Below are 15,536 nucleotides of genomic sequence, written 5' to 3'. Positions count from 1 at the left end.
CAGCATGATTAGAGGGTTGGAACTTTCAGCCCCCCGCCCCACTCCACCCCTGCCCAGAACTCTTGGGCTGGGAAGAGGCACACAGATAGGTCTGGGCGCAGACATGCCACCCAGGGCCACTTGATGGAAGTCCCCAGCCCCACACCTCTGTTCCTGAAGGCCAACTATGGAAGCTTCTGACTTGGGTCGGTTAAGTCTACAACAGCAGATGCAGTGCCAAGCAGCACAGTCTCAAATGCACTTTCACCAGCAGACAGCAGGGCCAGTGAGCAGGAGAGCATGATGAGAAAGACCCCGTGGTCATCTACACTCCTGTTCCCAGTGCCAAATGTGGCCACCCCAGAGGCAGGAGGGACCCTATAGTGCGTGTGTGGCATGCCAAGGCCAGACATGTGGGCCAACTTTCAGATGGAGGAGTCCATCCTGTTTCTTTGGGGTGGCTACGACATTATCCTCCATTATCTCTCCTCCAAAAATCCTCACTTGGGCCTCCGCCCCCTCTACCCTCCCACAGCCTGTCTGCTTCTTTTGTCTTGTCATTGAACCCGTTAGAATGGAAACTGGGGCTTATATGCCCATTGCCCCTGTGATACTGTGATTTAGGATAAGAAGTATGTTTTTGGTCTTAGTCCCCATTCCTGGCACAAAGCTCCTAAAACTCTTGGAATTTCCTAATGAAACAAACAAACAAAAAAGGTGTCTTTTGTCGTATGAATGCACCTAAGAGTGGGAGGGGACTGGGGCTGCAGATGGAATCAATCACCAATGGACAATGAGTTAATCAATTGTACTTCTGCAGTGAAGCCTCCATAAATACCCAAAAGGACGGGGGCTCAGAGGGTTTCCAGGTTGGTGAACGCATGCGGAGAGAATGGTGCACCCAGACAGGGCAAGCAAGCTCCGTACCCCTTCCCACAGATCTTGCCCTATGCATCTCTTCTACCTGGCTGTTCTGAGTTTTATCCTTTTACAGTAAACTGGTAATCAAGTAAGTAAAATGTTTCTCTGAGTTCTGTGAGCCCCTCTGGCAAATTATTCCAACACAAGGAGGACGTCGTGGAACCCTCCGATCTATACAGCACTTGGCCAGAAGCACGGGTAAAGAACTAGGACTTGAGACTGGCATCTGAAGGCAGAGGTAGGGGGCAGTCTTGCAGGACTGAGCCCTTAACCTATGTGATCTGACACTACCTCCTGGTAGTGTAGTTAACCTAAACTGTGGGACAATTGCTTGATGGTGTTGGGGAACCCCACCTCCACACATTGGGATTGCGTGCAGAGACCAATACCCCTACTAGGCTGGGAAGTCCAGTGGTCTAGTCCATTCATTTGGGAAGTCCAGTCCATTCATTTGGGAAGTCCAGCCTAGTCCCTCCTAAAAGGCCTCTCAGTAGGGGAAGTGGCTGAGCTTGGCCTGGACCCTTCAGACTAGAGGGAGAACTCTTAGCCTAAGTCTAGTCTGGGAGCTGACATCTCCCCACCCGGGGCCTTGGGAGAATAAAAAGCAAGGGCTTGATGTGCCAGGCCAACGCTGGGAAGCGTGGTTTTCCCTCTGACACACTCCCCTTCCGAAGGCTTTCAGTCTCTTCGGGCCTTTCCAAGACTTTTCTAGCCCCTTCCTCACAACCACCAGCTTTCCAAATCCCTCCCGCACAGGATCCCATTGTTATTAAAATTCCCCTGCACGAAAACAGGAAGAGGAGGGCAGGTGGCTGTAAAATCCCAGGAGAGGGAGGGAGGGCGGGCGGAGGGATGCCTGAGAAGCCTGGCCACCTGGCTAGCCTTTCTGAATTAAGGTGTTGTTGGCCAGGCAGAACCTCCAACTCAGGTATGTCATTATTTTTTGTTCCACAAGAAGGATTTGGGCGGCCGCCTCCCATTCTCCCAAATCCCCAGCTGGCTGCTCCCAAATCACCCAAGGCTGTCTGCTCTGGCTCTGGGGCCTTGGAGACAAATCATCATAACAATTTTGTCAATAAGAACAATGATCCGTACTAATGAGAGCACTGCTCAGTAAGCACTCACTCGGGTGGCAGGTGTTCTGAAGTGCTTTTCACATATTAATGCAATTAATCCTCCCAAGACCCCTCTCACCACGTAGGTGCTATTTTTTTTTTAAATGTATTAATATATTTAGATCTTTTTTTTCTTTTTTTCTTTCTTATTATGTTCAGTCAGCCAACATATAGTACATCATTAGTTTGTGATTAGAGTGTTCTAAAGCCTCAGGTGTGCAGAGAGGAATTCGCTGGTGGCACATTATTGTGAGTGATGTGTACATGTCCCTCTTTTGTTTTCCTTATTACCTTACTCCTTTTGTCTCCTTCCCTTTCTGCTATTGTCCTCACCATTGCATATCTTTGCTATTATCTTTGTTACTGTATATCTTTTGCTGTTGCTTTTATTACTATGTATCTTTGCTATTGTCTTTGTTACTATGTATCCTTTGTTACCTTTATTAATGAGTACCTTCTGCTATTGTATTTTTTATTGCATAGTCTTTTAAAAACTATGAGAGTCACATAAATAAAATTTTTACGTTTTTAAAAATTAAAAAGATAAACTTAAATTCACATAAAGTTCACCATTTAAGGCACACAGTTTAATAGCACTTAGTACATTCACAGTGTTGTATATTTTTTTATTAGAATATGTTCTTACAAATTGTATATTGTTTTATGTGCAAAGCACTGTGTAGAGTTCTGTGTAGTTTGAATTTATGTCAGCAGCATTGTGGTATACAGCTTTTCTTTTTTAAGCTCAGAACTAAGCTTTTTTTTTTTCATTTTTAAAGAAGGTATTATTTACATAAATTAAAATCCATTCATTTTAGGTGTTCGATTTGATGAATTTTGGAAACTGGAGACTATTGGGCAACCTCCACTATAATCAAAACATAGAACAGTACCTCTCACCTTCCTCCCCATCCTTAAGCTGCCCTCCACCCCTTCTGCAAAAGCTCTCCCTCCCTCCTCTGCCCCAGGTACCACTGATCTACATTCTGCCACTATCATCTTGCCTTTTAGATCATATAAATGTTTGGCTTCTCTCACTAACATAATGCATTTCAGAATCACCCATGTTTTTGCATTTTTCTGTCAATAGTTCATTCCTTTTTATTGCTGTGCAGTATCCCACAGCATGGATATACAACAGCCTTCATCCATTCACCAGTTGTTGGATATCTGGGTTGCTTCCAGTTTCCGGGTTATTCCAAATAATGTTGCTATAAACATTCATGTACACATCATTGTGTGGGCATATGTTTTCATTTCTCTTAGCCAGGCACCTAGGAGTGGCACTGGAGGATCATATGATGTGTATGTTTAACTCTATAAGAAATTGCCCGGGCGCCTGGGTGGCTCAGTTGGTTAAGCAACTGCCTTCGGCTCAGGTCATGATTCTGGAGTCCTGGGATGGAGTCCCAAATCGGGCTCCCTGCTCAGCGGGGGGTCTGCTTCTCCCTCTGACCCTTCCCCTCTCATGCTCTCTGTCTCCCATTCTCTCTCTCAGATAAATAAATAAAATCTTTAAAAAAAAAAAAAGAAATTGCCCAATGTTTTCTAAAGTGGTTGTCCCACTTTGCATTGCCACCAGCAGCGTATAAGCGTTCCAGTGCCCCACATCTTTGTCCACACTTAATACTGTCAATCTTTTTAACTTTCACCATTGAAGTTGGTAGCACTATACCTTTAAGATTCCGATCACGTGTGCATCTAGCCTGTTGCTTGTAAATGCTGTGTAGTCCTCCATGGTGCTCTCCACCATGTCCTAACATCCACCCCCACCCTCATTGGTGGGTGCTCAGTTTTCCTCTAATTCCCAGCACGACAAAGAAATGAGTGACAGACACTTCATACTTGCCTCTTTGTGATCTGCATGATCACTGCCCTAGGATAGACCTCAGGAGTGGAACTTCTGGGTCCTAGGGTGTGCATATACTTAATTCAGCCAAGGAGTGCCAAATTACTTTCCGAAAATAACTGGACAGTGTCCATTCACACCAGCTGCGCACTAGAGTATTGTCTCTGCATCCCTGCCAATACATGGGTTATTTCACTTTAAAGATTTCTAATCTATCTAATAAACATAAAGAGGTTGTTATTTGTATTTGTGTTTTTAGATGACTAATGAGTCTGTACACCTTTCATCTTAACTTCCTGTTTGTTTCCTCCTCTGCAAATGCATTCATAGCCCTGAGTATTCTTCTTGTTTATGTGCAGGATTTCCTTGCACATTTTAAATACCAACACCAGGTCAATATTACACTTTGCAAGTATCTTCACCCATTGATTTACTTTGTTCCTGTTGTCTTTTGTTGAACTGAAAATCCTTAGTCAGATTAAACAATTGTTGCCTTATGATTAGTCCATCTGAAGTTTTAAAGTCTTTCCTCACCCCTAAGTCACAAAAATTTTCTCTATCATTATTTTCCATTAGCTTTATGGTTCGACCCTTAGCTTTTAGGTCTTTATGCAATTTGGTGTTAAGTACCAGTGTTATACCCATTTGAGTGGTAGGAAAACTGAGGCATGAAGAAGGTAAGTCATGGGGTTAAATAAGCGGCAGAGCTGGAATTCACACCCAGGCAGCCTGGCCTCAGAAACTCTGTTCTTAGCTACTACATCATGCTGCTCTGATTGAGAAGTTGGCTGAGTGCAGACTTTAAATGTCAATCTTTTTTTTTTTTAAAGATTTTATTTATTTATTTGACAGAGACACAGCGAGAGAGGGAACACAAGCAGGGGGAGTGGGAGAGGGAGAAGCAGGCTTCCCGCCGAGCAGGGAGCCCAATGCGGGGCTCGATCCCAGAACCCTGGGATCATGACCTGAGCCGAAGGCAGACGCTTAACCGACTGAGCCACCCAGGCGCCCCTAAATGTCAATCTTTTAACAACCCTGAGCAGTAGGTCCTGTTAGTACCAGAGGAGGAAACAGACACTCGCAAAAGATAAAGATTCTTCCATCCAAAACCAGGTCCTTCAGACTCCATCCTCTGTGCTTTTATTTATTCATTTTTATTTATTTTTAAGTAATCTGTACATCCAACATGGAGCTTGAACTCACAACCTCAAGATCAAGAGTCTCATGCTCTGCCGAATGAGGCAGCCAGGAGCCCCCACCCCCTGTGCTTTTAAACACTAAACTACAGTCTCCCCGATAGGAAACAGGGATGGTGGACACTGAAAGACGATGGCTCCCTCCTTCTGTTCTTTGCACAGTATGGATCCCTCTCACTTTTTAGGTCTTCAGCCAAATGCCACCTCCTCCAAGAAGCCCTTGCTGACTACCTGTGGAAAACAGCCTCCCCTCTAATTTTCTAACACAGAACCCTGTTTAGATGCTTCATGGATTACATTTATTATCACATAGAAATCATCACAATTTGCAGTTATTTAGTTTAGTTTAGTTGTTAATTTTCTGTAAATCCCCTGAGGACAGAGTTTATTGCCACTTGACTGTCTAATAAACAGTTCAAAACAAAAACTCCCAGTATTCCTCTGCAAATCTCTTCCTTCCAAAATTTCCCCAAATTTAGTAAATGGCAGCTCCATTTAGTATACGGTTGCTCAGGCCAAAGCATTGAGGTCTCCTTGGCTTCTTCATCTGATGTCAGCAGATACTGTCCAACAATCTCTTCAAGCAGATCCAGAATCCGCCTCCTTAACTCCCCTGAGAACATCACCTGGTCCAAGAACTTTCACCTCCTGCCTGAGCTCTTGAAGTGCAGTCACTTCCACACCAACCTCTTCACCATCTTCCCAATCTTCAGGTGCACTAGGCTGGCTTCTGCCACAGGGCCTTTGTACTTGTATTTTCTACATGGGGCGCTGCTCCCCAGATGTGCACTTGGCTCTCTCCCTCCATCCTTTCATTGTTTTATTTTGTTTTTGTTTTTGTTTTTGTTTTTAATGTCACCATCTCAGGGCTCTTCCCCAGACCATCCTATTTAAAATAGCAACTCTGGGGGCACCTGGGTGGCTCAGTCGTTAAGCATCTGCCTTCAGCTGGGGTCATGATCCCAGGGTCCTGGGATCGAGCCCCACATTGGGCTCCCTGCTCCGCGGGAAGCCTGCTTCTCCCTCTCCCACTCCCCCTGCTTGTGTTCCCTCTCTCGCTGTGTGTCTCTCTGTTAAATAAATAAATAAAATCTTTTAAAAAAAATAAAAAATAGCAACTCCTGGGCACCTGGGTGGCTCAGGTGGTGGAACATGTGACTCGATCTCAGGGTCATGAGTACAAGCATCACGTTGGGCATAGAACTTACATAAAAAAATAAAATAGCAACTCCACTCACTCTCCCAACCCAACATTCCTTATCCTTTGTCTCTGCTTTTTTGCCATGGTTCACATTGCCACTTCAGTCTATCTCCTTATTCTTTTCTTTCTTTTTTTTTTTTTTTGTAATTGTGTCTCCTTGCAAAGAACGCAAGCTCTACAGGGCAGAAGTTTTATCTAATTCACTGTTTATCAGCTGTGCCTGCAACAGTGCCTGGCTTGTGATAAGTGCCAATATTTGCTAAATAAATAAAGTTGTATTTACCAACACCCAGGAGGGTGCCTGCAGATGGTCAGCATTGAACAAATGCTGAAAAAGTAACTTCTTTTTTTGTTGTTTTGTTTTAAGTAAGCTCTATGCCCAGAGTGGGGTTTGAACTCAGGACCCTGAGATCAAGAGTTGCATGCTCTACCAACTGAGCCAGCCAGGAACCCCAAATGGAACACTTTTAGGACACTGCAAATTTGAGGGGTTGTTGTTGACACCCTAAGATGATGTTCTATAGAGAACCATGCGAATAATAATAATGGAAGTGCTTAACATTAATCATAAGGGAAAAATGAAGAGGGGGAAATCGGAGGGAGATGAACCATGAGAGACTATGGACTCTGAGAAACAAACTGAGGGTTTTAGAGGGGAGGGGGGTGGGAGGATGGGTTAGCCCGTGATGGGTATTAAGGAGGGCATGTACTGCATGGAGCACTGGGTGTTATATGAAAACAATGAATTGTGGATCACTACATCAAAAAATAATGATGCATTATATGGTGACTAACATAACATAATAAAATTTAAAAAAATAAATAAAAAATCATAACAGTGCTATGAGAAGCAATGATGATCCCCACTTACAGATGAAAAAATAGAGGGGCAGTGAGTTCTATGTTTTGTTCAAAGCAAGGACACGGTGGCTTGAGCATTTAACCACTGCATTTGGGGTCACTGAACAAAGATGCTTGTGGGGGAGATAAAAAGACAGAATACTTGGCAGATAATAGGGTCTAGGCATGGAGGCCCCTCTGGGTACTGAACCCCAGAATGCTAATCTAGTGTGCTAGTGACCTTTAGTGGGCATAGGGATTCAGAGACAGGGAATACTGGCAAAACGTGGGATGTAGGTAGAGAAGGGACACTTGGGAGACCCCAAACTATGTGAGAATGAACCTTTATGAGGATTCAATATTAGCTGTGATGTGATTAATCATTCAGACGTGCCTAGAATATTCTTGGGGCAGATTCTGGGCACAAGATAATATTTTCAGGATGAAATATCACAGGAGTCTAGAACTTTCTTGAGCACCAAACACAGAAGTGTCTGGAATGTTGGCAATAAATAAATATTTGAAGGGGTATAGGATGTTGTCAAGGAAGTTCCATTCACGGGACATAGAATATTGTTGAGATGGGCCAATGGGTGTATTTAGTGTGTTCCACAGACAGAACATTCAGATGGCTATCAGCGATTATGTTGAAACAGTGGGAGTCCTGGAATGTTTTCCAGGTTGGAACGTTCAGGGTACCAAGGTGTTTCAGGATGCAGTATCTGGGAGACCATAATATTGGAAGTGACTGAATGCTTTTGAAACACGAAACGTCAGCTAGGATCAGACACACTGAGAACATGGATCACTGGTTCAAGTAGAACTTTGGGAGGGGCCAAGATGGGCTGAGCTAACTGGACAAATGGAGTGAGGAGGGCACAGAGGGAGGAAGGAGGCAGGTGAGCCAACCTGGCTTTTATTGTGGGCCCTTCGTCCATTTCTGGTCCTGGGTTTTATGTTTTCGAATTGTGTCTTGGATCCACAGAACATACTGAGAGACTCGAGTGTAGACACCAGGCCGGTTTGGCTGACCGCATGGGAAGTCTCCCCAGGAGATGATGCCATGGAGTGTTCCATTACAGACCAGGGGGCCCCCGGAGTCGCCCTGAGTGGGGGAAGAGAGAGAGGTGGGGTCCTTGGTGGAGCCAAGGGCACAGGCTGGGACATGTGGGAGAGAGTGAAAAATAGAGAGAGACACACTCAGAGGCAGAGACAAAGAAAGACAGGCACACAGAGAGAATGAGAAACAGGAAGACAAGAAGACAAACAAAAGAGACACAAAGGGAAAGATGGAGCTGGACGCACATGGAGACCAAGAATAAGACTTCTCTCTCCACATTTTTCTCTGCTCCTCAGTCTCATTAGAGTGGTGACACCTTACCTGAACGCCCACTCCCAGTTCTCTGGCACTGCCTCCCCCCACCCCCCCAACTCTGCTGTGCTTTTATGGTTCCCTGGAGCCATCTCACTACTGAGTAAACTCATCCACATCTGGTTAGGGTATGCCACACGTGTATTTCCACTTCTCCCCCCTGGACCCAAGACAGACATCACTAATTAATCGAGGCACACATCATTAATTCATTCATTGCTCTTTCCCACTGAACCAAAACTCAATCTCAGAAGCCTCCTCTATTGAACATAGGTTTTGTTTCTTGTGTTCGTGGAGGTTTTTGCCCATGTAGTATTATTTCCCCTTATTTTGGTAACTGCCTCCTGATTTTCTTTTTTTGGGGAAAGTCCCCTCCCTTTCCCTCAATCCTTGCTTATCCCTGCCCCTTCCTGGCCCACATAGTCAGTCCCATGACAGACTTGGTCCATCAGAGAATCCCACAGCTCTGGCCAGAGTGATGGTCCAGGACACATGACCTAACTCAGACTAGTGAGACTCACACTCAAGATGTTTATGTAAACAACTGGAAAACTCTTTTTAGTCAAGTTGCTTAGGAAGGTGGGATGTAAGCCCAAAGCTGCTGGGGCCATCTTGCTATTGCGTGGGAAAAGCTTAATTGAGAATGAAGACAAAAACAGAAGAGAGAAGAGCAGAGTTGAAAGGAGACAGAGTCCTAAACATATTATTTGTGCACCTGGATCCATCTGTGCCTGAAGCAAGATACCCCTGGACTTTTCAGTTACAAAAGCCAGTGTGTCTTGCTTAAGCTGGTTGGAGTTGGGTTTCTTTCACTTGCGTCCGAAAGAACGCTAACTTTTATGAATCTCAACACAGGGATCTGGGCCGCCACTGTCAGTCAAAGCTAAGGCTTACGGTGAATTATATTCTACAGCCATGGGTACTCTCTTTTTATCTTGACCCTCTATGCTAGGGGACATGTCATTTTAAAAGACTGCTTCCTTCAAGGCTAGAAGCAAGTCCTTTCCCCCCAGCATCTGTCCCCACCTCCATCCTTGCTTCTCATCGTGGCCCACAGCATCCCACCACCCCCTTGTTCTCACCTCGCAGGAGTCCTTGCCACCCTCCTCTGTGCCGGCACAAAGCATGTTGGGTGTGATCTTCCCCGGGTAGACTTGACGACACTCCTCATCTGAGCGTAGCTGGATGTTGGCACATTGTAAGGTTTGGGGGTAACTCACTGGGAAGGAGAGAGAGGAGGGTCTAAGGATGTCTATCTAGGACAGGCTATGGGGTGGGGAGTTAAACAGGACAGTCGGTAGAAAACGGATGGAAGGGGGAAGATGGGGAAGAGATGGGACATGTATCTGGGGAAAGTGATGGAGGAGGCAGGTGTGGAGAGAAACAGGAGGGAAGTGGAGGGGAAGATGGAAAGAATGCAGGAGATTGGGAAGGAAGAACCATAAAAGGGAGGGAGCCGAGGAGAGGGATGGCGGGAGATGGTAAGAGACAGAGGACTGGGGATGGGGAAAACAAGGAAGAGAGATGGCAAGTCAGGGAGGAAGAGGGAATGAGATGGAAGGAAGCCTGGGCACCACTAAGAAGATGCAAAGGGCCCTTGCTGCTATAAGGATCAACTTTCTATTCATGCACATGTAATTTATACACAAAGGATACACCTACATTGCCTTATGTTTAACAAATACATACCTGCCAATATCAAATTTATGTTACATATTTATTTAAATATGTATTAAAATGTATAATTTATATAATATATAATTTATATTCAAACATATCTAAATATAGAATTTATTATTTAGAAAAATCAATCTATATAATCTGCATATACAAATGTATAGTGATGTATATTTATATAAATATACATGTGATATATAGCATATGCTACCATATTTGTTTTTTAATTTATATATTTATATAAAGAATATATAAGTTTATATGATATTTGATCTATAACATTATATATAATATAACTTTACAACTCCATGTACATTTACGTAAGATATATATATAACATAACTTTATACATATTTATAAATTTAAATATATTTTAAAGTATCTATAACTACATAATCTATGACATATAACTATATAAATAGACATTTATATAAAGGATATATGTGACATATATAACTTTATATATTTATAAATTTATATATTTATATGAAGGATATATATATAAAACACACATATGTGATACATAACATTTAACTATACATCTTCTGTTATTTATATGTATAAAGGAATCCTCCTCCAACCTTCCCTCCTGTTTCTGCCCCAGTTTTCCCAGCCACTGATACCTCAGGCCACCTGTGAGGGTGCCTACCCTGGGGGCTGGTGGTGGTGCCCCAGCCAGACACCCGACAGCAGGTACCAGCGGGGAGACGGTCGTTGTGGGAGAGAGGCAGGACACGGATGTGGCTCGTGGGCTGGACCGGGAACTGCAGCTCCAGAAGCATGATGTCGTGGTCATGGTTCAGGTGGGTGGGGCTGCTCTGGTATTGAGGGTGGGGGATAGAGCAGACTACCTCCCTCACCTGCTCTCCAGCCTCCGAGCGCCCCAGGGCATGCTTGCCCAGGTAAACTCTGTACCCGCTGTGGGTGCAGGAAGGAGGTGATTAGAGAGGATAAGCCCATCTCCACCACTTTCCTCCTCTCCAAACATCTTCCACACTTCAACTCCAATCCCCTTCCCAACCCCAGCCCCAACTCCAACCTCATCTCAATCTAGCTCCACTCTCCCACCACCCCAGTCCCATTTTTGTCCCTACCCTCATGCTGCCCTGACCCCCACATACTCCTTCAGACAGTGTGCTGCAGTGAGGACCCATCTGGGGTGGACCAGGACTCCCCCACAGAGCAGCCGCCCTTGAACTAGCAGGGCTGCCTGCCAGGGCTGAGAGTGGGGGCGGCAGGTGTAGCGACCCGGGAGAAATCCGCTGGTCCCATTGGTGCCATTGAGAATCTTGGGATATTCCTGAGAGATGCCTGGTGAAGAAGAGAAAATGTTAGGAAACTGGGGTCCGGGGCGGGGAAGGAGGCACTGGGCTTGGGGAGAGGGTCAGAATTTTGCTCTGGATGACCAGGAACTGATGATTCACTTGTTGGCCTCTAGGAGTTGCCATCTTCCATGTAATGGAGATGAGTCAGGGCAAAGAGATGATGAAGTCCTTTTCCGCACAAGTGCTAACTCCGTCGGGGGTTCAGAGTTCATGGAACAAGGAAGCTTCTGATGGGTAAGCGGAAGCCTGACTTTCTCCCCACCTGCATTTCCTCATCCCACCGTGGGGATGGATTTCAGGAATAGGGATGAGACTGACCTACACATCTACCTAGGCAGTAAGTATGTATCCATCCATCCATCCATCCATACATCCTTCCAACATGTATTTACTGGGTGCCTCTATGGCTTTAAATACAACCCATAGCCTAACCACTCTCAAATTCAAAGTTTGCAGGACTCTATCATTGGACTCTTGCGAGCCCCTTTGGCCCCATCTCCTACCTGTCCCCTTCACACACTCTGTTCCAGACTCGTGGACCCATTCTCCGGACACAGTTCTTTATCTAGTTCTGTGCTGCTCAAAATGGTAGCCACTAGCTACATGTGGATATTTAAATTTAAACTAATTGAAATGAAATAAATTCAGTTCTTCAACCACACCAGTTACATTTGAAATGCTCAAGAGCCCCACATGGCCAGTGGCTACCATATTGGACAGGACAGACATAAGACATCATATATAGGAAATATTCTACTTGATGGCACTCAGAATCTACAGGTTATGTGTCTGTGTCCTTATTGACTCTGAGAGCTCAGCTCAGCTCAAATATCACCCCCTCAGAAGCCATCCCAGATTCCTGGCCACCTGGTCTAATAGTGTCCCTCCCAGCCCCCCAGTCACTCCCTATTACATCCCCCCCAGTTGATTTTCATCAGAACCATGCTCACTATTCATTTCTCTTTATATTTGTTTACATTCCTGTGCCAATCACCAGCCTTAGCTTCCTCAGCTGTAAAGCAGGAAAACATCTCTCAGGGCGCCTGGGTGGCTCAGTCGGTTAAGCATCTGCCTTCGGCTCAGGTCATGATCCCAGGGTCCTGGGAACGAGCCCCGCATTGGGCTCCCTGCTCAGTGGGGAGCCTACTTCTCCCTCTCCCTCTGCCACTCTCCCCTGCTTGGGCTCTCTTTCTCTCAAATAAATAAATAAAATCTTTAAAAAAAAGAAAAAGACATCTCTCATTGGGCACAGTACCTGGCATTAAGCAAATGCTCAGTGAGGACTCTCATTAATTATTAGCTACAACAGGAGGTCCCCAGCTCTGTGGCCAGCAGGTTCCTCTCCTCTGTGGGCCAGCTCTCCCACCTGCATAAGCCTCAAGATTAGCTCAGTGGTTCTCAAAATTGGGAACAGGAGTCATTGGTGGGCACAAGGTCATTTTAGGTGGTATGGAGATGAGGCATGAGTGACACCAAATTGCAGCCTTGGAAACAGAGTCACTGCCCAGTTCTCTTCCAGTCCTGATTTTGTTGAGGAAGAACGTCTCATGATGGGGCTACTCTGCTTTTAACACCTCTCTAATCCTCGCTGAGCTCACTTTTTATTTTTATTTATTTTTTAAAGATTTTATTTATCTATTTGAGACAGAGAGAGAGAGCACAAGTAGGCAGAGAGGCAGGCAGAGGGAGAGGGAGAAGCAGACTCCCCACTGAGCAGAGAGCCCAATGTGGGGCTTGATCCCAGGACCCTGGGATCATGACCTGAGCCAAAGGCAGCAGCTCAACTGACTGAGCCACCCAGGCGCCCCTGAGCTCACTTTTTAAAACCAGGAAGCAGAAGCCTTTTGCCAGCAACCTAAAAGTTATTAAGTTGAACCATCTACAGTCACTGTTTTGGGGGAGGTCCAAAAGGGTGCAGCACTGGGAATGTAAGATGATTCAACCCAAGAAACACATTGTTTTTGTCACATTGTGCAGGATGTATTTTTTTCCTCTTACCTATTATTTATAGCAAAGGATGCTCTTTTCCATTTAGGACAATGATATAAACTTTACTTTTAATATACTGTAAGTTAATGGGGCACCTGGGTGGCTCGGTTGGTTAAGCGGCTGCCTTCAGCTCAGGTCATGATCTCCGAGGCCTGGGATCGAGTCTCACATCGGGCTCTCTGCTTAGCAGGGAGTCTGCTTCTCTCTCTCTCTCTCCCTCTGCCCCTCCCCACTGCTCGTTCTTGATCTCTCAAATAAATAAATAAAATCTTTAATATACTCTAAGTTTAAAAAAAAAGTTGATTCTAAGCAGACCATTAGATCTAAAATAATGAAGATGGTTGCCAGAACCTAAAGTCTAGGATGCTGGAGACAGGGCAGGCAACATGATCAGGATCCTGACTCAGGAACCCCCAGTGTCTTTGGGGAAGGACCTGCTGTCTCAGTCCCAGGTTTTTAGCTGTGAAACTGGACTAATTGTAGTACTCCTACCTCATAAGGCTGTTGCAGGCTCCACAAGACGCATTTGGAGCTCCTAGCCCAGGGCGTGGTACCCAGGAGGGGCTTGAGACATGGGCACGAGTCCTGGAGTGGTGCCAAAGGACAGAAACCACCCCACCTTCAGGCCAAGGGTGTTGCCCCATGCCCGGTGCCAGATGCCCAAGGACTACTCCCTTCTTCAGGTCTCAGCTCAGGGGTCTAGTCCTTTGGGGCAGGGCCTTCCAGACCAGGAGCTTCCATTACATCTCTAGGCTCCTGGCTTGGCTCCTTGAAGCCATCACCTCCCGTCACAGTTGTAATTATTAACTAATTATTTGGGTAATTGTTGAATAATGTCTGCATCCTTCCCCGCTAGGCTCTGGGTGTTAAGAGCAGGAACTTGTACAACACCCAGCACAGTGCCTAGTGCTCAACAGCTGTTGGTTAAATGGCTGGTTGCAAGGATGGATGGATGGATGGATGGATGGATGACGCCTGAATGGGGTTTCCAGAGAATTTGCCTGCAAAAAGGCGCTTAAACTGAAGAGAAATATTTGGGACTGACTCAGGGTGGAATCAGGTGTGGGGTCACGCCGAGGATTAAAGGAAGAACAAACTAGAAGGTTCTGGAAGCGGCTGAGAATGAAGAGCGAGTACTTCTAATAAAGTAATAATGACTAAGTTGCCAGCCCCTTCTATCAGCTGTGCACTGGCTTATTTTCATATTCACAACAACCTCTTGTAATAGGGACTTCTATGTTCTCATTTCACGGATAAAAAAAACACAGAGAAGCTAACTTACTTGCTCAAAGTGGCAGCAACAAGATTTGAATCCGAGTCTCACCTCTCTCTCTCAGGGAGGCCTTGAATGTGAGAGGGGCCTGCTGCAGGGGCAGGGGTTGCGGGTGGGAGTGGGCTTCCCAGTGCAGAGGCGGGAAATCAGGGAAGGGGCGGGTGGGGAAGATCCAGAAGACTTAAAAATAGGGCGGGCCCCAGAAGATCTGGGACGCCCCAGGGAGGAGCCTGGGGTCGGTGGGGAGAGTGGGCTCACCCCATCGGAGAAACCAGGTCACGCAGGGACAAGCAGGAAGCACTGGGGCTGTCCGCGCGGGATCTGACCCCGAGTGGGCGGTGGGCGGAGCTCGGGGCTCCCACGCCCCCTCCTCCTGGCCTGACCCCTCCTATCATTGTTCCGGTGGCCACCCCGCCTCCACCCCCGCGCATTCTTACCGCCTGACAAGGCCAGGGTCAGGAAGGCGATCACAGCGGCCAGGGACCACATGGCGGCTCCGGGATGGGGGGCAGGGCGGGCGGGGCCTGAGAAGTTGGGGGGGTTGTTAAGGGCTGGTTGAACCCCCATCTCTGGCCGCCCCCGCTCCCCACCACTGCTCCTGCACTTCCCAATCTTGAATCTCCTTCACTAAGGACCTTGACCCTGGAATCTGCACCCCCTCCCGAATTTTCATCCTCGGTGGGGAGACCCCGTAAGGAGGTAGGAGGGGCTGGGGTAGCGTGCGCCCGCGTCCACCCGAGCACTCCAGAGAGCGTGCGCCCGCGTGCACCCGTGCACTCTCAGCGGGTGCCTCAGTATC

At 46.3% G+C, this 15,536-nt stretch overlaps 1 protein-coding gene across 3 annotated transcripts; it reads right to left on the bottom strand.

Moving 5' to 3' along the window:
- Window positions 1-7,997: 7,997 nt before the first annotated feature.
- KLK13 (kallikrein related peptidase 13) lies at window positions 7,998-15,239 on the bottom strand. Of its 3 annotated transcripts, none has more exons than XM_021681450.1 (5): window positions 15,175-15,239; window positions 11,272-11,461; window positions 10,800-11,068; window positions 9,556-9,692; window positions 7,998-8,206 (listed from the first exon to the last, which is right to left on the bottom strand). In XM_021681450.1, the coding sequence occupies exons 1-5, from the start codon at window positions 15,224-15,226 to the stop codon at window positions 8,018-8,020; spliced, it is 837 nt and encodes a 278-aa protein (XP_021537125.1). In that variant the 5' UTR covers window positions 15,227-15,239; the 3' UTR covers window positions 7,998-8,017. The 3 variants fall into 3 exon arrangements, with proteins under 3 accessions (XP_021537125.1, XP_044778158.1, XP_044778157.1); XM_044922222.1 differs by having other exon boundaries at window positions 8,018-8,206; window positions 9,556-9,688; window positions 11,015-11,068; XM_044922223.1 differs by lacking the exons at window positions 10,800-11,068; window positions 11,272-11,461 and having other exon boundaries at window positions 15,175-15,232.
- Between the last annotated feature and the right edge of the window lie 297 nt (window positions 15,240-15,536).

Source organism: Neomonachus schauinslandi, chromosome 16, assembly GCF_002201575.2.
Source record: "Neomonachus schauinslandi chromosome 16, ASM220157v2, whole genome shotgun sequence".
NCBI classification, from domain to species: domain Eukaryota; kingdom Metazoa; phylum Chordata; class Mammalia; order Carnivora; family Phocidae; genus Neomonachus; species Neomonachus schauinslandi.
Note: the sequence above shows the minus strand (reverse complement) of the source record. Positions and strands in the feature narration are given on the sequence as shown.

Bases quoted from the DNA above. Each gene is read 5' to 3' on its own strand.
- KLK13 (XM_021681450.1), bottom strand. From the start codon at position 15,226: ATGTGGTCCCTGGCCGCTGTGATCGCCTTCCTGACCCTGGCCTTGTCA. The intron at 9,693-10,799 runs GTAGGCACCCTC...TCTCCTTCCCAG, and splicing joins CACCACCACCAGCCCCCAGG to TGAGTTACCCCCAAACCTTA. The intron at 8,207-9,555 runs GTGAGAACAAGG...TCCCCCACTCAG, and splicing joins GTGGCAAGGACTCCTGCGAG to GGCGACTCCGGGGGCCCCCT.